At 43.2% G+C, this 22918-nt stretch overlaps 1 protein-coding gene across 6 annotated transcripts in view; it reads right to left on the reverse strand.

Annotated features, from left to right (window-relative positions):
• The window catches only part of YEATS2 (YEATS domain containing 2), a 109731-nt gene that overhangs the window by 8028 nt on the left and 78785 nt on the right, over positions 1-22918 (reverse strand). For 5 of the 6 annotated variants that reach the window (XM_073023418.1, XM_073023414.1, XM_073023416.1 and 2 more), the window contains 8 exons: positions 18493-18669; positions 13708-13891; positions 6524-6652; positions 5652-5750; positions 4393-4495; positions 3442-3515; positions 1567-1646; positions 795-996 (listed from right to left, as the gene is read on the reverse strand). In XM_073023418.1, coding sequence (XP_072879519.1) covers positions 795-996; positions 1567-1646; positions 3442-3515; positions 4393-4495; positions 5652-5750; positions 6524-6652; positions 13708-13891; positions 18493-18669 — 1048 coding nt within the window. Of the gene's footprint in view, positions 1-794; positions 997-1566; positions 1647-3441; positions 3516-4392; positions 4496-5651; positions 5751-6523; positions 6653-7155; positions 11534-13707; positions 13892-18492; positions 18670-22918 lie in introns of those variants that run through there. The other variant, XM_037988513.2, reaches the window with a different exon arrangement.

Genomic DNA, 22918 nt, shown 5'->3' on the forward strand with positions numbered 1-22918 from the left:
CTCTGTAGCCCAGGCTGGAGTACAGTGGTGCAATCTCAGCTCACTGCAACCTCTGCCTCCCTGGTTCAAGCAATTTTCCTGCCTCAGCCTCCCGAGTAGTTGGGACCACAGGCGGGCAGCCACCAAGCCCGGCTAATTTTTCGTATTTTTAGTAGAGACGGGGTTTCACTGTGTTAGCCAGGATGGTCTTGAACTCCTGACCTCGTGATCCGCCCGCCCCAGCCTCCCAAAGTGCTGGGATTACAGGCGTGAGCCACCGCGCCTGGCCCAGTAGTCTGTATTTGTTTTTTTTTTTTTTTAATCATAAAACAGTTCACTTCACCTGCAACATTACTAGTTTTCACAAGTGCCTCCCACACTGGTGGCGGCCTCCAAGCCCGGTTTGGAGATAAAGTAACAGATGAGACACAGGCCTCATCTTCACAGAAGGAGCACAGACTTGTCTGGGGCATGGGGGGGTCCTTAAGGTCACAAAAGATGGGGAAGCTGCTTCGATCTGCAGGAAAGGAGATGGATCAGGAGTCTTCAAAGAAGAAATGATGCCGAGCAGGGACTCCGGAGTGAACAGTGTGAGCCTGCTGCATGGCAAGGGCTGGAACGTTTGTGGCTGGGGCACAACACTTGAGATACCTGGGTACCAACAGCTCCACGGGGACTGCATGGTCCCAGGGAGGACATGGCAGGAGGTAGGAAATGCTCTTGTTCTCTACAGCACCTCTTCCAAATCCTCACCTCTCTCTAAGCGAATGCCCCCAGGCTGCCAGGCGCTCTGGGCGGTGCCACTGAAGGCTTACCGGGCTCGCTGTCGATCTGGGTCAGCACATCTTCGATGGAGTCCCCGTCATTCCTCAGGCTCTCAGGGTCTGGTGGGGTGTAGCCATGACAGCGGCACCAGTGAGCAATGTGCTTGGTTTTGAGGGGAGTCAGGTGGTGAAATCTCGGATTCTTCTCCAGGATTTCTTGTAAGACTTTTCGCATGGTCATTGCTCTTTGCCACTTAAAAAAATTTTTTTTTGCAACCATAATCAAATCCTTCCACTTAACACAACTACGTTATCATGCAATCATAAATCACCATCCTAACTTAACCTGTTAGAATTGTTGTTTTTTAAAGAAAAAACACCTGATTGTGTTACTCCCCACTTAAAAAAAGGAGAACTTCTACCGGCTCCCTAATGCTTATAACTAAAACAGCAACTCCTAGGTTTGGCCCTTAAAGATTTTCACCTGGTCTCAATCTAGGACCTCCCACTTCCCCTCCTACCCCAACTTTCCCTAAACCGACCACAGCACCTTCCCACTGTAAGGACTCAATACGCAAGTTCATTTAAAATTCTGAAACTCAGAAAAAAAGTTAGAAACTGTGAGGGATGTTTCTACCAGTGAAGGAAAAGAAGGCAGGCCTGAAAGTTGGCCGGATACAGGTCTTTGAAAAATGAGACTTTTTTAACTGAAGAAAATCTTCTGCCATCAAATATTTCAACAAAATATGCTGTAATCTGTAGCCCTGTTCCCTAAGAAAAGGTTTCTGCAGGCAGCCAGAATGAACAGGCAGACGTGGGTTACCTCAGCGGCTCTCCTTTTTCCAATGTTCCAGCCATAGTACTGCTCCACAGACTTTGCAGAAAAGCAGCTGGCATCTTCACCTAGAATGCACATACCCAGCAAATCCTGAATAAAGCTCTTACGATTCCAATCACATATCATTTGCTGGAGGCAAGCCAGTCACTTCTTCAGACCTCTTTATTGCATAAATAAAGTTCCTTTATTTTATTATTATTATTTATTTTATTATCCATTATTATTAACATAAATAATGTTCCTTACTGGGCAAGATGCAGCCTAACACAGGAGGGCATCTCCTCAGAAGAGAAGGCGTCCTGTCGTGTGTACTCAAAGCAACACACCTTCTTGGGAACTTGGCTTCTTTGGTGGAGAAGGTAATCACTGCCACAGGCTATTAAAGTCTGTGGGACTGGCGCTCCACTAGGAGCCCTGGACCTGCCATTAACTCACAAGGTGGCCATGGTAGATGGTGTCTCACTTTGTTGCCCACGCTGGAGTGCAGTGGCGCGATCTCAGCTCACTGCAACCTCTGCCTCCCGGTTTCAAGCGATTCTCATGCCTCAGCCTCCCGAGTAGCTGGGACTACAGGCATGCACGACCATGCCTGGCTAATTTTTGCATTTTTAGTAGAGATGGGGTTTCACCATGTTGACCAGGCAGGTCTCAAAGTCCTGACCTCAGGTGATCTGCCCACCTCAACCTCCCAAAGTGCTGGGATTACAGGCATGAGCCACTGCAACCAGCTTGGTTTTCTTATCTATAAATTGAGAAAGCTGGGAAGATAATATCTGAACTACCTTCCGGCTCTTGTATTCTGTATTTTTAAGGAGAGAGAAAACTGTGTGTGTGTATGTATGTATGTGTGTGTGTGTATATACATATATATGTGTGTGTGTATATACACACACACAAACACGTATATATGAGAGAGATTTTTTTGTCTGAATTTCTTCTGTCAGGCTGGGAAACTGTCATCAAAGTTTATTCTGAGATACATCAAAATGATCCCCCAAACTTTACCTTAGAAAGAGAGACTACTGCTTTGCTATTACAGTTGGAAAAAATAAGTAGGTGGTCTGTACCTGGCGTATGTGTTCAGAGCCCTATAAATCTGAGTGGCGTGGAGGCTGCCCCTGGCTTTCCTCTGAGTGTGCATAGTGGTCTTGCCCATGAGCATGCTCCTGTGTCCGCAGGCTGCTGGCCCCTCAGCAAGGGCTATTGATTCTGTCAAAACAACTGGGGCTAAGCAGCAATTTACTCAATCTAGTTAACGATGGGAGTGACACAGCACACCACTTTGGGAGGTCTTAAAAACTGTGCATTTCTACAGTGTGCAATTACTGAGTTTCAGAGGAAAGATGAATGGTCTTAGAGTCAAACAGAACCAGGTTTGTATCCTGTTTCACCACCCATGGCTCTGTGATCTCAAGCAAGTTATTCAACCCTGTTTATCCTCAGTTTCCTCATCTGTAAATGGAGATGACACCAGCTACCACACAGGAGGCTGGGATTATATGAGACAGTGAACGTACCCAGCCTGCACAGGACCTGGTACACTGCAGGCAAACACTAAATGCTTTCCTCACTCATAAACGCCAAATGCTAATAGTTTTAACTGCATACAAAACAATTTATGATTTACATATGAAAAATGTAAAACATTCCTTCTAAAGAACAACACAGTAAAAAGAATAAAAAACTAACTGCATATGAATTCTAAAACGCTTGCAAATGAGCTGTATCTCTAGCTGAAACCTTATAAGGTAACTGCCATTATCAATATTAATTTACAAACCCAAGTGATTTCAGTTGACTCAATACCTTAAATTCACAGCTTTAAAAAATGCACCCCTATATTCAGTGTAATTGTCTTACTTTTTGCAGTGATTAATGGAATCTTCTTTACTACTGCTGTTAACAGTTGCTGGATAGTCTCTAAATGGTCTATCCTGAGAGGGATAAAAAAAAAATAAGGCAATAAATTAAATACATGTAGCAGTTTCTGTAGCCATATATATGCCATATACTTAATAGATATATTCCATTCTGAGGGAATTATAATGTAAAAACATCATATTAACATGTCTTTCCTTCCATAGATTACCTTCTTTGTAAAGGAAAGGTGTTCTATGCTTAAAAAGAAAATGTCAAGACTAAATAAGATCCCAGGAATGGAAGATTATGCGCATATTACAGACAGTTAATCTACACCTTAAAATTAAATAGCAATATAATCTTTTTGCAATGTGACTGCTACTAGGGGAGAAAAATTCTGTATGCCCATCTTAGGGTTATTACAGTTCACGCCTCCATCTACCATATTAAAGGGCTAAGTTTCTATTGTCCCCAGCAGTCTGAGATACTTAAAAGTAGCTGGTCAGAAGTGGCTTCCTGATTTAGAAATTACTAAACCTCAGAAAGCATTTTAGAAGAAGCAAAGAGTGTGTATAGCCCATGAAGAGGCAGCTAAGATTAGGCAGGCGTGTGGACACCCAGTCACAAGGCACGTATACACCTGAGTGATGGCAACAGGAGAAATTTTGTGCCCAAGGGCTCAGCAGAGAAAGCCCACGTTGGCAACCTCAACTGAAGGGAGGTCTAATCCCATCTGAGGCTTCTAAGGCTACAAATCAAGTGCCACCTCCAGTCACATCACTGTATAAAACGATGACCCTCAGCTGTGCATCACTTGTCCACTACACAGGCACAGACAGTTCCTCCCGTCAAGGGCTTAGAGCTACACACACAACTCTGCACATACTCAGCTGTCACAGGTGTGACAAACACCCAAAGTGGAATTCCTTTAGGAAAGATTGGAAGAATTACTTAATGGCATAGTTTCCCAGCTCAGAACTTTCTTCTGTTTTCACTGCTGTCTGACCCTCCTGAGAGAGGCAGCTCGGCCCAGGTGTTTCTGGTTCAGTCTTCACTACAAGGCAAGAGCAACAAAGAGGCAGCTGTTAGGGGTTAGCAATGGAAGGACATGTGCAGGCACAAACAAAGCTCCTGCAGTGAAGCTCAGCAAGGAAACTGCCACTCCAGCTGTTGTGGGGACACAGCCAGGGGACTGAGATGGCTCCTATCATCCCAGGGTCATCAGACAAGGGAAGAACTGTTAGCCTGGGTCTCAGGGGGGACAACGCCAGCCTCATGACAGGGTGGGGGCAATAAAATGGCTCCTCAGATATTTCTTAAAGGGCCACCCATACTGCTGTGTAAGATCCCTCACCCCCTCCCCACACATGTGATTTAACAATGCTACATTGAAGTACAATGCTGGTTTGTTCTAAGTTCTAATATTGTGACCTTTCCAATATCATCTCTCCAGCTAGTTTATCAACTTTCAGCATTATCTTAGCGTTTTGAGACACAAGGCAGAAAGCAAAAATCAGATCGCCTGTGCTTGGACACTGATGTTATCAATGTCAGCGTGTTGCTCTAATCCACCGTGCTATCCCGATCTACTCTTGTGGGCAGAAATGTCTCCCACTGCCAGCTCGCCAAAGTCTGGCCCCTACCTAAACCTCCTTTACCACAACTATATCCCCAAATGAGTCCCTCTAACTTGCCACTTCTCCAAAGGGGAAGCTGAGTCTTTGTCTCTCCTGTGCCCTTAATCTGGCATACCCCTTGACTCCCCACAGCTAAAAAACCTCTACTCTTTTAAAGTCCAGGTTATAATCCATGGTCAATACAAAGTCTTGCCCTTCTCCACACCCCCTGCCAACCCTGATCAGACATCCCAAACTGCAATATTTCAGCAATCATTTCCCTGGCCACATGTCTTGTGTTTATCAATGATTGCTTGCTGTCTACAGCAATTCTTTTCAACCTTATTATAAATTGATTAAAGGGCAGAAATGATCCTTTATACGTCTCTGTGTTTCTCTCAATGTTAAGTCTACCACATGAGTATTTAGGACACATTTGCCAAGTGGTTGATTTGCAAATGCTGAAAATTCAAAAGATTCAGATTATGGTAATGGCCTGCATAAAACTTCTGGACATCAGAAGAGAACGTGAACGACAACAAAAAAGATAAACAACAAAACTGTTGGACAAGAACTCTGTGAGATCCTATGTACCTTTTGCAACAGCTGCTGGAGCAGAGCTGGGGACAACTGGAGTTGGGGCAGCTACAGGCAGAATGGCAGGTGGCTTGCTGGTAGAAAATGACTGAACCACTAAAGGGAGAAAAGGAGGGAGGGATATAACAAATACAGAGATTATTTTTAATGAAGGTGATCTAACTCCCAGGTGATAACCCCACATGAGACAAACAGCACACAGACAACTTGAGGACAACAGGAACTGCAAAGTCCCTTTTTACTAGTGGGCGATTATTAGGTATGAGGTAACTGAGGTATATCTTCAACTGTAGAAACAGGAGCCTGTCACTAAACTAAGAAAGTAACAAGCCAGGCCGGGCACGGTGGCTCACGCCTGTAAACCCAGTACTTTGGGGGGCCAAGGCAGGTGGATCTTCTGAGGTCAGGAGTTCAAGACCAGACTGGGCAACATGGTAAAACCCCGCCTTTACTAAAAAATACAAAAATTAGCCAGCTACTCAGGAGACTGAGGCATGAGAACTGCTTGAACCCAGGAGGCGGAGGTTGTAGTGAGCCGAGATCTTGCCACTGCACTCCACCCTTGGCGACAGAGCAAAACTCTGTTTCAAAAAAAAAAAAGGAAAGGAAAACAACAATCCAATTAATGTAAATTCTTATAAACACTTAAAATATTCCCCCTTCAACTCAACTTTAGATAAGGGCAGCTATTTAGAAGCCAACAAACATTTGGGTTTTGAGTCCTGGTGTTGGAGCCCTAGCATTCAAGGTGCAGGGAGTACCGTGATAGCTGAAGGGTGGCTGTGCATGGGCAGAGCAGTCACCACCTGGTAAATGCTGAGATACGTGGAAGCGGCCACAGCACAGAGGCCCGTGGGCAAGGCACTCACCTTTATTCACAGGCATCAGGATCGTCTGCACTCCTCCAGACGTGTTTACGCTGAGTGGTTTGAGCTGGCTGGGAATCGTCAGGACTGCCTGCTGGGGACTGGCTTGGCTGGAGTGAATCTTTAACAGTCCTAGAACAAATTGGAAGACAAGGCCACGTTGAAAGTCAGGTGCTTCGGGAAAGTCCCTTATCCTCTGTGCCACCCATATTTTGTCATGGAGGAAGTTACCTTCCAGTAAACAAAAGAGTGAGAAGCAGGAGGCAACAGATGCTGTGGCACAATAAAACATCGGCATGACAATAATTGTTTATTTATTTACTTTTTGAGATGGAGTCTCGCTGTGTCGCCCAGGCTGACACGATCTTGGCTTACTGCAACCTCAGCCTCCCAGATTCAAGCGATTTTCCTGCCTCGGCCTCCCAAAGTGCTAGGATTACAGACGTGAGCCACCGTGCCCAGCCCCTATTTATTTTTATTTTTAGAGACAGGCTGTCACCCAGGTTGAAAAGTGCAGTGGTACGATCATAGCTCATTGTAACCTTGACTCCTGGGCTCAAGCGATCCTCCTGTCTCAGCTTCCAGAGTGGCTGGGACTACAGGCATGCCATGACACACAGCTAATTTTTAATTTGTTTCTGTAGAGATGGGGTCTTGCTTTGTTGCCCAGGCTGGTCTTGAAACTCCTGGCCTCAGGTGATTCTCCCACCACGGCTTCCCAAAGCACTGGGATTTTTTTTTTTTTTTTTTTTTGAGTCGGATCTCGCTCTGTCACCCAGGCTGGAGTACAACGGCACCATCTTGGCTCACTGCAACCTCCATCTCCAAGGTTCATTCGATTCTCCTGCCTAGGCCTCCTGAGTAGCTGGGACTACAGGCACGTGCCACCACGCCCAGCTAATTTTTGTATTTTTAGTAGAGACGGGGTTTCACCATGTTGGCCAGGCTGGTCTCGAACTCCTAACCTCAAGTGATCCCCTCACCTCAGCCTCTCAGCTGGGATTACAGGTATGAGCCACCGCGCCTGGCCAGCAATGGGATTAGAGATGTGAACCACTGTGCCTGGCCATAATGATTGAAAGTATCCTTGTACCACAATCATGAAGTAACATATTTTTGCTAGTAAAAAGGATAAAAAGTCACCCAAAATCCTACCACAGAGATAATCAATACTAATGTTTTCAGATAGTACTCTTCCATGTTTGTTTTCTATGACAATTTGTTTTGCACATAGCTCTGATGTGTACAAAACTTTGGATTTTGTACACAGTTCTAGATATAAAATTCTGTGTTTTGATGTCAAACATTGTCATTATCCTACTTAAAAACCTATGCTGGCTCCTGACTGCCTAAAACATATTTCCAAAATTAGCTTCAAGCACTCAAGGTCCATTTTAATCTGGTCCCAATGTATGCGCATCTCCTTCCCACTGTCCCTACGTATCTAGTATGTCCATCTGTCTACACACCACACCTCATCATTTCCTAGCTCTGTGCAGCCCTTGTTTTTCAAACATCAGATGTTCTCTATCGTTTTAGAAAGGATCACTTTCTCTCATTTTATTTTAAAGGTGATTTCCATATTCCCATTTCCATGTAAAACTGTTCTAGGCATTCAGAGGGCCACTTAAAAAATCACAAAGGGCCTTTACTGTGAAGGAGTATACAAAGCACAAACAATACAAACACGTTTTAAGAAATACTTAAAAACAGTGGTCAGGCATGGTGGCTCACGCCTGTAATCCCAGCACCTTGGGAGGGCAAGGCAGCTGGACCACCTGAGGTCAGGAGTTCAAGACCAGCCTGGCCAACATGGTGAAACCCTGTCTCTACCAAAAACACAAAAAAAATAGCCGGGCATGATGGCAGGCGCCTGTAAAACAAGCTACTTGGGAGGCTGAACCAGGAAAACCACTTGAACTCGGGAGGTGGAGGTTTCAGTAAGCCGAGATCACGCCACTGCACTCCAGCCTGGGCAATAAGAGCAGAAACTCTGTCGCGGAAAAAAAAAAAAAAAGCCCAGCATCAGGAGCTAAAGATACTTTAAGGCACCGGAAAGCAGCTGGGCTGAGCTAAGGAAAGGAATAATCTTAAATACTTTCTAGAACAAGGCCTTAAATAAACAAAATCTTTCTTTGGAATAGAAGAGTGTTAAATCAGTCAGGTAGTAATACTTCCTGAGACATGATGTTGAGGAGTTTAACAACGATCTGAAGTTTCCGTATTTTTATGCATGCTGACCAGCTGACAAGTTAAAAAGTACTAAAAGGCTTATATAAACATAGCCAACCCCCATTCCACCTCCCTATTTTCATCTAGTTCCCTGCTGGTATCTACTTTAATCCCTTTTGGTTCTTTTTATTAATATTTATCTCAGTGTATGTAAAAGAATGTGTAGGGCCAGGTGCAGCGGCTTATACCTGTAACCCCAGCACTTTGGGAGGCCAAGAAGGGAGGACTGGTTGAGGCCAGGAGTTTGAGACCAGCCTAGGCAACAAAGCAAGACCCCGTCTCTAAAAAAAAACAAACAAAATTAGTCCCGTGTAGTGGCATGCCCTGTAATGCCAGCCACTTGGGAGGCTGAGGTGGGAGGACAGCCTGAACCCAGGAGTTCAGAGGCTACAATGAGCTATGATCACACCCCTGCACTCCAGCCTGGATAACAGAGCAAGACCCTGCTCTAACAATAAAATAAAAATAATTTTAAAAGGAATGTATTCATTATAGGCCTTGATTCATCAATTTTTAATTTTATCTACTGATTTACTATTAGGGTAGTTGGTTTTGTTTTTTTTGTTTTGCTTTGTTTTGTTTGTTTGTTGAGACAGTGTCTTGCTGTCACCCAGGCTGGAGTGCAGTGATGCGAGCAATCATGGCTCACTGCAACCTCGACCTCCTAGGGTCAAGTGATCCTCCCACCTCAGCCTCCCGAGTAGCTGGGACTACCGGCACAACTACCACACCCAGCTAATTTTTTTTTTAAGAGATGGGGTCTTGCAGCATTGCCCAGGTCTCAAACTCCCAGTCTCAAGCGAGCTGCTTGCCTTGGCCTCCCAAACTGCTGAGATTACAGTCGTAAGCCACAGCACTTGGCCCCTAGATGGGGTCTTCAGTGGCTTCCCCTAGAGTCAAAGTCAAATCTAGTCCCTAGATGGGGCCCAGAAAAGGTATAAAAAGTTCCCCCTTTAAGGCACTTATATACCCTTTCTTCCCTATACAGATATTCTCTTACAATGGTTGATTGGAGTTTTTTACTTTGGCATGGTATGAAAGTCACAGGCACTCAGTAGAAACTGTACCTCTCTTGTGATGCTGGGCAGTGGCAGTGAGCCACAGTCCCCGGCCAGTCATGCATTTTTTTCCATTTAGAATATTTTCACCTTACAGCCAGGTGTGGTGGCTCACGCCTGTAATCCCAGCACTTTCGGAGGCCAAGGTAGGCAGATCACGAGGTCAGGAGATGAAGACCATTCTGGCTAACACTGTGGAACCCTGTCTCTACTATAACTACAAAAAATTAGCTGGGCATGGTGGCAGGTGCCTGTAGTCCCAGCTACTTGGGAGGCTGAGGCAGGAGAAAGGTGTGAACCCGGGAGGCGGAGCTTACAGTAAGCCAAGATCGCACTACTGCACTCCAGCCTGGGTGACAGAGTGCGACTCCGTCTCAAAAAAAAAAAAAAAAAAAAATTTTCACCTTACAACAGCTGACTGGGACTAACCCCATCCCATATTTCAGGAATATCTTTGGAGAGGGTACACAGGAAATACATTTCAAACTTTGCCTGTCAGAAATAGTTTTACCCTCACTCTGTAATGATCTCCTTAACTAGAGAATTCTAGACTGAAAGTAACGTTCTTGCATTTTGAAAAGCAGTAGTATGTTAGCTTCTAGCACTGCCACTGAGAAGCTCAATGATAATGTAATTTCTGAAATTTTCAATTTCTTTACCCTGTGCCTTTTGAAACTCGCAGTTCATGCCCTTCACTTCTGGGAAAGATCCTTGTCTGGCCAGAGCTCCCTAATACATCACTAAATTTTCCTTCTTAGTATCTACTTCCTGGTCCATTCCCTGCTTCCACCTCGTGCCCCACAGTTTACTGTCAATACTACACCAATGATCCTGTTAAAAGGTAAGGCAGATCATATTCCACCTTAGCTTAAAACCCTTCAGTGGCTTCCCCCAGAGTCAAAGTTCCAACACCCCACACAGGCCCTGTGTGCTCTGACGGAATCTTCTCGTGCTCTCTCCCTTGCTCATGCAGCTTCTGTCCCAACAAGACCTTGTTTAACGCAGTTTATGATGCACACAAAAAATTGAAAAACTGCTAGTTATAAGTAGGAAACAGTTTGATCCTTTTATGAAAATGTGGGCTGGGTGCAGTGGCTGACACAGGAGAATCGCTGGAACTCAGAAGGCAGAGGTTGCAGTGAGCCAAGATTGTTCCACTGCATTCCAGCCTGGGCGACAAGAACAAAATTCCGTCTCAAAAAAAGAAAGAAAGAAAATGTGATACAGAAAGTTCCAGCAGCAGCAGCATCTTAGGAAACTAGAACTTACAGCAGGGAGACTTCATCTACTACATGCCAAAAACATGATCAGAAAAGAGACAAGGGAAGGGCATTCATTATTATAATAATTCCTTTTATTTCTACAATTTCTACTCCAGTGTCCAACACAGGGCCTCAAATAAAACATTCAGTTAGTAGAGAACAAGCACTCCCTATACTAGAAGTTGGTCAATTTTAACAGGGAGGTAGAAATCAAGAGAAAAATATAATCAGCCTTAATTTTTTGTTCTCTGTCCAAAAAACAAGACACGAGGGGCTTGGTGTGAAGCCACATATGAATGAAGTAATAACAGTAATGACAACAACAACATCCACAGCCTCTTATCCAAAGGCAGTAAGGGGTGTGTCTGCACGCGTGTGTGCATGCGTGCGTGTGTGTGTATCTCGGTGATATTCAGTTTTTCCAGTAGACCAGTGCCAGCCGTATGCTGGCTGGTATCAATCTGCAACAAGATAATAGAGTAGAAACTTTAACAGTTTGATAGTGCTGCGACATTTTAATTATATTTTACAGAAGTATCTATCTGTACCAGATCGTAGAAAAACAAAAACAAAACTGATCATTCAAGTTTGAGAAGCAAAGCTGTATATATTATCAGCTTTCTGGCAGCTGAGACAGTATGATGTAATCAAACACATCAATATTCTATGGCAAAACACACAAATATTCACATTAAATAATATAAACATGCTGTCAATGGAGGTCCAATTGTGCCCCAAAATTAGTTATAAAAAATAAAATCTCTGGCCAGGCATGGTGGCTCATGCCTGTAATCCCAGCACTTTGGGAGGCCGAGGCAGGTGGATCACCTGAGGTCAGGAGTTCAAGACCAGCCTGGCCAACCTGGTAAAACCCTGTCTCTACAAAAATTAGCCAGGCATGATGGCAGGTGCCTTTAATCCCAGCTACTCGAGAAGCTGACGCAGGAGAATTGCTTGAATCCGGGAGGCAGAGACTGCAGTGACCCGAGATCATGCCACTGTACTCCAGCCTGGGCGACAGAGCAAGACTCCATCAAAATAATAATAATAATAATAATAATAATAATAATATAATACAATACAATATAATCTTGCAGCCATAAAAAAGAATGAGTTCATGTCCTTTGCAGGGATATGGATGAAGCTGGAAACCATCATTCTCATTAGCAAACTAACACAGGAACAGAAACCCAAATACCACATGTTCTCACTCGTAAGTGGGAACTGAACAGTAAGAACAGCTGGACACAGGGAGGGGAACATCACATACCGGGGCCTGTCGGGGGGTGCGGGGCAAGGGGAGGGAGAGCATTAGGACAAATATCTAACGTATGCAGGGCTTAAAACCTACATGATGGGTTGACAGGTGCAGCAAACCACCATGGCACATGTACACTTACGTAACAAACCTGGACGTTCTGCACATGCATCCCAGAACTTAAAGTAAAATTTTAAAAAATAAAATATTTGGTTTTCACAGCTTTTGGGATTTTAGAATTGCAGATAAAGGATTATGGACTAACAACAAAAATGATGACACGATAATGGCAGAGGCAATTGTTTATGTAATGGCCACTACACACCAGACAGTATTCTAAGCACAGATATATTATATATTAGTAACCCATTTAAACCTCTCGACCTCATGAAGTAGGTATTATTATCAATCTCATTTACAGCTGAGAAACTGAAGCAAATCACTTCCACTAGCCCATCTGGTCTCAGGACGCGTGCTCTCTGTTACTCAGAAGCAAAAGGTACACTTTTCTGAGGCCCTCTAGTGCAGGCACAAAGACACCATAGCTCTTACCGGATCTCCAGCCTACCATTCTAACACTAGCCAACATAATAACTAATGTTAAAAATTATGACTTGGAGTCACCAAGGCTAAGATATATTTTATATACTTTGTTTATGAAAGCAAAGAAAGCTATACATTTTATAGTGAATTCTATTCAACACTGATTATAGGAAATAAGAAATTAGTACTTTAAAGAAAGCAAACTCTTGCCTCTCTGCAAAATTACATTATAAAAAAAGCTAAAATACCCAGTAGGGTTCTGTGTGGCTAAGGTTTTATTATATCATTCAAAAATTCAAATAGTAACTTTCAAATGATAATTGAGAGTCTCAGACAAAATCTGATATGTAGATTTTTAAACAAAAATAATTTATCTAAAAAGTAGCTGTTCAAAAAATGCTGCTGGATTAATTACTTTTAACAATTTATTATACAAAATATGGCTTAAGACCCTCCAAAAAATAGCTGGGCACAGTGGCTCACACCTATAGTCCCAGCACTTTGGGAGGCCAAGGCAGGTGGATCACCTGAGCTCAGGAGTTCGAGACCAGCCCGGACAACATGGTGAAACCCCATCTCTACCAAAAACACAAAAAATTAGCTGGGTGTGATGTGTGCCTGTGGTCCCAGACACTTAAGAGGCTCAGGTGGGAGGATGGCTTGAGCCTGGAAGGCAGAGGTTGCAGTGAGTCAAGAAACTGTGATATTGCACTCTAGCTTTGGCAACAGAGTGAGACACTATCTCAAACAAACAAACAAACAAACAAGATCCTCCAAAAATATTCTAGCCCTATGAGAGAAAAGAGAGAGAAATAATATCACAATGAAACTCACCTGATACTGTGGCTTTCCCAGAGATGGGGTTTGGTGTGGGCACGAGGGACGTGGCGCTGACGACGGTGGGGGTGGCAGCCTTGCAGGTTCCCACGGTGGTCTGGCTCACACACACTTGCGGCTGCCCAGAAGTTTTCGTTACAGAACTGACCGTAGATGAAGACATGGGAGCCATTCCCTCAGACTGCTCACCCATGGGGCCAGAAACAACACAATTCAGGAAGGAAGTAGAGTGAGTGACTAAGAGCAGTGATGGCCGCACAGCACACACACTAAGTATCATCTGTTAGGTGTTAGTGACTACTTAGTAAATGCCATACCATTTAAAAAAGATTACTTCTGTAGTTCAGTGGTTCCTGTACTTTTACATTTCATGGACCAAGAAAATTTAAAAAACGTAAAACAAGGAAGTATCATAGGGTGATCATATTTTTAAAATGCACCACCTATTATATCCCTTTATATATATATATATATATATATATATTTTTTTTTTTTTTAAGACAGAGTCTCGCTCTGTCACCCAGGCTGGAGTGCAGTGGCGTGATCTCCGCTCACTGCAAGCTCCGCCGCCTCCTGGGTTCACGCCATTCTCCTACCTCAGCCTCCCTAGAAGCTGGGACTACAGGCGCCCGCCACCACGCCGGGCTAATTTTTTTGTATTTTTTTTTTAGTAGAGACGGGGTTTCACCGTGTTCGCCAGGATGGTCTCGATCTCCTGACTTCGTGATCCGCCCACCTCGGTCTCCCAAAGTGCTGGGATTACAGGCGTGAGCCACTGCGCCCGGCCTATATCCCTTTATAAAAGGCAATTTCATCACCAAAAAATTAGGAGGGCATATTCTCAGAATATACACATGGACTAAAAATGAGCTTTATTAAGAATACATGACAATGTTTAAAGTCTGTCACTTCATTCAACAAACATCTACTGCATGGCCGGCATAACGGTTAAGTGCTAAGGCTCTGAGATAAAAGCTACCACAGAAACAGTCACCTAAGAATGATGATGCTATGGCAAGCACAGGCAAATGTCACCAATACAACCAAGAAGAAAGGTACTGCTTCTGCCTAGGAATAGAAAGGGGAGGGTACAGGAAACAGTTTCAGGTAAAACATCAGGCACTTTAGGGGAATCTTCCAGATTCAAGACAGAGAAAGGGAGAGATGCCAGGGTTTCTTGGCAAAGGAGAGTATGTAGAAAGTTGGTGAGGCATGAAAGAACACTGTATGTTCAAGGAACTGCAAAGCAGAGTGGTATGACTCGTGAAGAGGCACAGGAGGAGAAGCAGCAGCTGCAGGAGATGAAGCTTGAGAAGTCAAGTCACATCATTCAAGTCTGTGGGCTTCCAAGACAGCTGAGAGATGGTTTTTCAATAAATGTTTCTAGGCCAACTGGATATTTACATAAAAAAGAATAAAGTTTGGTGTCTACCTCACACCATGTACAAAAATTAATTCGAGTGGCTGGGCGTGGTGGCTTATGCCTATGGGAGGCCAAGGCGGATGAATCACGAGGTCAGGAGATCAAGACCATCCTGGCTAATACCGTGAAACCCCATGTCTACTAAAAATACAAAAAAAAAAAAAAAAAAATTAGCTGGGCGTAGTGGTGGGTGCCTGTAGTCCCAGCTACTCGCAAGGCTGACGCAGGAGAATCGCCTGAATTCGGGAGGCAGAGGTTGCAGTGAGTTAAAATCATACCACTGCACTCCAGCCTGGGTGACAGAATGAGACTCCATCGCAAAAAAAAAAAAAAAAGAAAAGAAAAGAAAAAAAAATTAACCCAAATGAATCTGAAACCTAAATATAAGAACTAAATGTATAAAACTCTTAGAAGAAAACACAGGCTTGAATTTTGTGGCTTTGGATTAGGCAAAGGTTTTTCAGATGTGACATCAAAAGAACAAGCAATAAAAGAAAAATAGGTAAATTGGGACTTTTATTAAAACTTGTGCTGGGAAAACTGGATATCTTTATGCAGAAGAATGTAACTAGACCACCTAGCTCTCACTATGCAATCAAAACGGATTAAAGACTTAAATCTAAGACATCACACTATGAAACTACTACAAGAAAACATTAGGGAAACTCTCCAGGACATTGGTTTGGGCAAAGATTTCTTGAGCAATACCTCAAAAGCACAGGCAACCAAAACAAAAATGTATAAATGGGATCACATCAAGTTAAAAAGCTTCTGCACAGCAAAGAAAAACAATTAACAAAGACACAACCCACAGAATGGGAGGAAATACTGGCCAACTACATACACATCTGACAAGGGATTAATAATCAGAATATACAAGAAGCTCAAACAACTCTATAGAAAAAAGTCAAATAATCTCATTTGAAAATGGGCAACAGATCTGAACAGACATTTCTCAAAAGAAGACACATAAATGGCCCAACAGGCAAATAAAAAAATGTTCAACATCATTAATTGTCACAGAAACACAAATCAGAACTATAATGAGAAATCATCCTACCCAGTTAAAATGGCTTTCATCCAAAAGACAGGCTAGTGAGGATATGGAGAAGAGGGAACCCTCGTGCACTGCTGGTGGGAATGTAAGTTAGCACAACCACAATAGAGAACATACAGAGGGTCCTCAAAAGACTGAAAACAGAAATACCATATGATCCACATCCACTGCTAGGTATGTACCCAAAAGAAAGGAGATTAGTATACGAAGAGCTATCTGCACTCCCATGTTTATTACAGCACTATTCACAACAGCCAAGATTTGGAATCAACCTAAGTGTCCACCACCAGGTGAATGATAAAGAAAATGTGATACAGATACATGATGCAATATTATTCAGCCATAAGAAAGAATGAAATCCTATCATTTGCAACATGGATAGAACTGGAGGACATTATGTTAAGTGAAATAAGCCAGGCACAGAAAAATACATTTCACATGTTCTCACTCATGTGTGGTGGCTAACAATGAAAACAACTGAACTCATGAAGACAGAGAAGAATGGTGGTTACCAGAAGGTGGGAAGGGCAGCAGCAGGGAGGGAGGAAGTGGGGATGGTTAATGGGTACAAAAATATAGTTAGAAGGGATGAGTAAGATCTAGTATTTGATAGCACAACAGGGTGACCAAAATTCGCAATAATTTCTTATATATTTTATAGTAACAAAGAACAGAATTGGTTTTAAAAAAAGATAAATGCTTGAAGTGACAGATATCCCAATGACCCCGATGAGGTTATTACGTGCTGTACGCCTGCATCAAAACATCACGTGTACCCTGTGAATATCTACACTGATTACGGACCCATCATAATTGACATTTTTTTAAAAAAGGAATGAAAACCAAAATTAAAAACTTTTGTTTTTAATTAGCTGGGCACAGTGGTGGGCATGGTTTAATTAGCTGGGCATGGTTCAATGCTATCAGTAAAGTGAAAAGACAGCTCAGAGTGCGAGAAAATTTTTGCAAATCTGGTAAGAGACATATCTAGAATACATAAAGTACTCCTATACCTCAATGATTAAAAGACAACCAACTAAAAAATGGGCAAAGGATGTAAATAGATAAAAGAATACAAACAGCCAATAAATACATGAAAAGATGCTCAATATCATTAACCATCAGGGAACTGCAAATCCAAACCACAATGAGACACTAGTTTACACCCACTACAATGGCCATAATGGAAAAAAAAAAAAAAAGGACAAGAACAAGTTTGGGTGAGTTTGTGGAAAAACTGGAACCCTCGTATATTGCTGGTGGAAATCTAAAATGATGTAGCCACTTGGGAAAATAGTTTAGCAGTTCCAGAAAATGTTACTGTAGGCTGGGAGCAGTGGCTCACGCCTGTAATCCTAGCACTTTGGGAGGCTGAGGCGGGCAGATCACGAGGTCAGGAGATCAAGACCACTCTGGCCAACATGGTGAAACCCTGTCTCTACTAAAATACAAAAAATTAGCCAGATGTGGTGGTGCGCGCCTGTAGTCCCAGCTACTCAGGAGGCTGAGGCAGGGGAATTGCTTGAACCCGGGAGATGGAGGTTGCAGTAAGCTGAGATCTCACCACTGCACTCCAGCCTGGCGACAAGAGCAAGACTCCAACTCAAAAAAAAAAAAAAAAAAAAAGAGTTACCATATAATCCAGCAATTCCATCCCTGGGAATACAGCCAAGAGAAATAGAAAAGTGTTTATACAAAAACCTGTAGACAAATATTCACCGCAGCATTATTCAAAAAGTAGAAAATAATTCCATTGCCCATCAACTGATGAATGGGTAAACAAAATATGGTATATCCATCAAACTGGGTATTATCCAGCCACGAAAAGGAAGGAGTACTGATGCAAGTCACACATGGATGAACTGTGAAAAGTAACGCTAAGCACCAGAAAAGACCCAAAAGGGCATGTTCTATGACTCCGTTATATGAAATGTCTAAAATAGGCAAATCCAGAGAAAGAAAGTAGGTCAGCGGTTGCCTAGAACTACAGAAGGTGGAATGGGCGTGAGTGCTGATGGGTACTGGGCTTCTTTTTGGGATAAAATATTCTGGGATTAGACGATGGTAATGAGAGCTGCACAACCACGTGAATGATAACAAGCACTACTGAACTGTATACTATAAAATGGGGACTTCTATGGTATGTGAATATTTCTTTTTTTTTGAAAAAAAAGAAAAAAGAAAAAAAAGCAATAGTTCAGTATTTTTAAAAGGCCCACTGGTGTGCCTACTGGACATCTTCCATGTATTTATACCACCTTCATGTTTCATTAGGATTCTCTACTGACGTGCTATTTCTCACCTGTTGTGCAGGACCATTTGCTGAGAGGGCCACAGCTGGGGAAGTGGCAGTTGTGATAACCCCTCCTGCTACTCTCAGCATTGTGGTTCCAGGCTTTGAGAGCTGTGAGGTGGCTGGCACAGTCTTCAAGGTGCTATCGGATATTTTCATTAGAGATGCCTGTCCTCCATGAGCTGCCTGCAGAAACAAAATGGGCAGAAATAATCGTGTAGACTGGGATAATAGACATAACTCATTCCTTACTGACAGTTGAGATATGCCCCAAGAATTGGAGACCAGCCAGGAAAGTCTTACCAATCGAACCCACATGAGGTGTTTATGCACCTTTCTAACAAGCTCCAAATTTTATGACCTTTCACTTATAAATATCCCTTTACCCCAATATAGAACAAGTAAAGAAATGCAATTGCAAGTTACTATTTGGCAGCAGTGTCTTCCAAGATAATAGGTCACTTGTTTTCAAAATAATTGATTACAACGTACTCTTAAACGTACGTATAATCTTTAAACGTGAAAATCAACCCTAGACGGGGCCAGATTTAAATGGGTAAGTGAATGGTCTTCTAAACTAGATATAGGCTTAGCATTTTAGTACTGGAGAACCACTTACAAATTATGTATTTCTTATTTTTTTGGGGGGGGCTGGAGTGCAGTGGCGCAATCTTGGCTTACTGCAACCTCCGCCTCCCCGGTTCAAGCAATTCTACTGCCTCAGCCTCCGGAGTTGCTGGGACTACAGGTGCACACCACCATGCCCAGCTAATTTTTGTATTTTTAGTAGAGACAGGGTTTCACCATGCTGGCCAGGATGGCCTTGATCTCTTAACCTCGTGATCCACCTGCCTCAGCCTCCAAAGAGTGCTGGGATTACAGGCATTAGCCACCAGACCCGGCCTTTAATTTTTTTTTTTTTCGGTAGAGACAAGGTGTCCCTATGTCACCCAGGCTGGTCTCAAATTCCTGGGCTTAAGTGATCCTCCTGCCTCAGACCTTCAAGGTACTGGGATTATAGGCATGAGCCATAGTGCCTGAACCAGGGAATGTTTTAAGAGTGATAGAACTGGGTCGGGCGCGGTGGCTCATGCCTATAATCCAGCACTTTGGGAGGCCGAGGCAGGCGAACTACCTGAGGTTAGGAGTTTGAGACCAGCCTGACCAACATGGAGAAACCCCATCTGTACTAAAAATACAAAATTAGCTGGGGGTGGTGGCACATGCTTGTAATTCCAGCTACCTGGAGGCTAAGGCAGGAGAATCGCTTGAACCTGGGAGGTGGAGGTTTGCGGGGAGCTGAGATCATGCCATTGCACTCCAGTCTGGGCAACAAGAGCGAAACTTCGCCTCAGGGAAAAAAAAAAAAAAAAAAAAAGAGTGATAGAGTGATAGAACTATCCTATATCTTGATTGCGATAGTGGTTGCATGAGTATAAAACTCATTGAACAGTATACTTATGATTTATGCATTATTTTGTTATATCTTAAAGGATGTGGGGCTAAAAGGAAAAAGCATTTAAAGCTTTGAATTTTCTTGAGCCTGGTCTGGGTTGTTTCCACAGGTTTTAATAGGAAGTACTGTTGTGATGGTTAATTTTATGTCAACTTGAGTTGACATAAAATCCCCCCCTGGGTTGGGGGATGCCCAGATACCTGATAAAATATTATTTCTGGAAGAGACCAGCATCTGAATCACTAGACAGAGTAAAGAAGATCCGCCCTTGCCAACGTGGGCAGACATCATCCAATCTGTCAAGGACCTGAATAGAACAAAAAGGCGGACAATGGGCGAATTCTCTCTCTCTCTTCCTAAGCTGAGACATCAATCTTCTCCTACCCTTAGACATCAGAGCTCCTGGTTCTCAGGCCTTCAGACTCCAGGACTTAATGCCAGTGTGCCCCTCACTCCCATCCCCGCTGGTTCTCAGGCCTTTGTAATCAGACTGAATCACATCACTAGCTATCCTGCTCTCCAGCCTGCTAACAGCATGTCGTGGGACTCCTCGGTCTCCATAATCACATGAGCCAATTCCCGTAATATATTTCCTCTTAGTATCTATATATTATATTTGTTCTGTTTCTCTGGGGAACCCTAATAAAATTGTCATTTGTATTAACAGCTAAAATCATCCATAATTTATTTGGATTTTTTTGACCCAAGAATTTAGAAGAGTATTTTAATTTTCAAGTTTTTTGGTTGTTGTTGATTTTTTTATTGAGTAACAGCATGAAGCACATTGGATGCTACTTTTGAAATATGCTAAGAGATTCTCTTTGTGGCGAAGTATATAATCAATTTGTTAACGTTCCATAGACATACAAGCAAAATGTGTATTCCGTGTCTCCATGATACAGAATTAAGCCTGTTAGTAGTGTTATTCCAATACAAATCCTTTATAATAAAAAAGATTTATCCACTTGATTAGCTAAATGCTGAGAGACATGTTAAAATTCTTCTCTGTGACTGCAGTTTTATCAAATTCTCCTCATATTCTTAATAGTCTTTGCACTTTATGTATTTTGCTGCCACAGAGTTCACTGCATAAACATTTGTGCCATTTTATCTTCACTGTGGACAGCAATACTCGTCTCAGCACCAAATCCAAAAAAAACCAGAAAAGGCATAAATAAATAAATAAATGTATTCTCCTGGTTGTGTTCAAGAACTAGTTGAGGAGTCCAATAGTGGACAAGCAACTCTGAAAAACAGACAAGAAGCTGCAGAAGAAAGCCTCGCCAAGTGATAAAAGCCTTACGCAGGACATGCCAGGAGAATCTGCCACAGAAGCGTGGAAAAATGCTAGATACGCTCCACATCTGGTGATGGCAGAAGCTTGAGGCAACTAGAAGGGTCATGTGTTGGGTACTGCAGCAAGAGCAGCCAGTTCTATTCAGTTTCCAGTACTCTCCATGCCCTGCGCCCCCTGCTTCCTCCTTCCTGCGGTGCTTGCTGTGTTGGTCTGAGATATATCCCCATATGTAGTTGGAAAAGGGAAAAGTATTTTAACAGCTCTTTCAAGTACTGTTGTTACTCTTCTCTGATGCTACACTAAAGCTCAACTAGTGGAAGTTTCCTCAAGTTTAGTTGTATTACGTAATCTGAAACCACAGCAATTTAAAGTTTTTTCTGTTAGATCTTGAGTCAGAAAGATAAAAAAATTAAAAAAAAAAAAAAGTAAAAGCTGGGTGCAGCGGCTCACACCTGTAATCCCAGTACGTTGAGAGGCCGAGGCAGGCAGATCACAAGGTCAAGAGATTGAGACCATCCTGGCCAACATGGTGAAACCCCACCTCTACTAAAAATACAAAAATTAGCCAGGCGTGGCAGTCCGCACCTGTAATCCCAGCTACACAGGAGGCTGAGGCAGGAGAACTGCTTGAACCCAGGAGGCGGAGGCTGCAGTGAGCCAAGACTGTACCACTGCAATCCAGCCTGGGGATGAAGCAAGGCTCCGTCTCAAAAAAATATATAAAAAAATAAACAAGGCCGGGCGCGGTGGCTCAAGCCTGTAATCCCAGCACTTTGGGAGGCCGAGACGGGCAGATCACGAGGTCAGGAGATCAAGACCATCCTAGCTAACATGGTGAAACCCCGTCTCTACTAAAAAATACAAAAAACTAGCCGGGCGAGGTGGCGGGCGTTTGTAGTCCCAGCTACTCGGGAGGCTGAGACAGGAGAATGGCGTAAACCCGGGAGGCGGAGCTTGCAGTGAGCTGAGATCCGGCCACTGCACTCCAGCCTGGGCGACAGAGCGAGACTCCATCTCAAAAAAAATAAAATAAATAAATAAACAAATAAAAATAAAGTTTTCTCTGTCAAGTTAAAATCCGTTTGGTCAGGGACTTTTGCTTTCACATAGGAAACAGAGGGCTGTAAAGCATGGTTGCTCCTACTCTAACAAGAAAAGGCTGAATACACTACAAAATCTTGTTTTTCTGAAACATATTGGAGGGCTGAAATCCAAAGTAGCCAAGTAACCTGAAGATTAAAGATAGCCAGTCCCTGCATGGAGGGAGGGGCAACAGGAATCGTCTCACCTGCGCACTGCTGCAACACAAGCAGGTATGAAATCTGAGGAAGATTTAAAAGAACTGCCTACAGTGAATTGCGGGGCCTTGTATCTGTTTAACATGGGTAAGGACATCTGACAAAAAAGAAATTAGGACACCAAATGCTGCTAATTTGAAAAGATCAATACAACTGATAAACCCCTGGCTAGACTGATCAATAAAAAGAGAAGACACATAATTATCGAAAGCAAGAATGAAAATGGGCTGGGCATGGTGGCTTGTGCCTGTAATCCCAGAACTTTGGGAGGCCGAGGCAGGCAGATCACGAGGTCAGGAGTTCGAGATCAGCCTGACCAACATGGTAAAACCCCGTCTCTACTAAAAATACAAAAATTAGCCAGGCGTGGTGGTGGGCTCCTGT

Source organism: Chlorocebus sabaeus, chromosome 15 (assembly GCF_047675955.1).
Source record: "Chlorocebus sabaeus isolate Y175 chromosome 15, mChlSab1.0.hap1, whole genome shotgun sequence".
Classification (NCBI taxonomy): domain Eukaryota; kingdom Metazoa; phylum Chordata; class Mammalia; order Primates; family Cercopithecidae; genus Chlorocebus; species Chlorocebus sabaeus.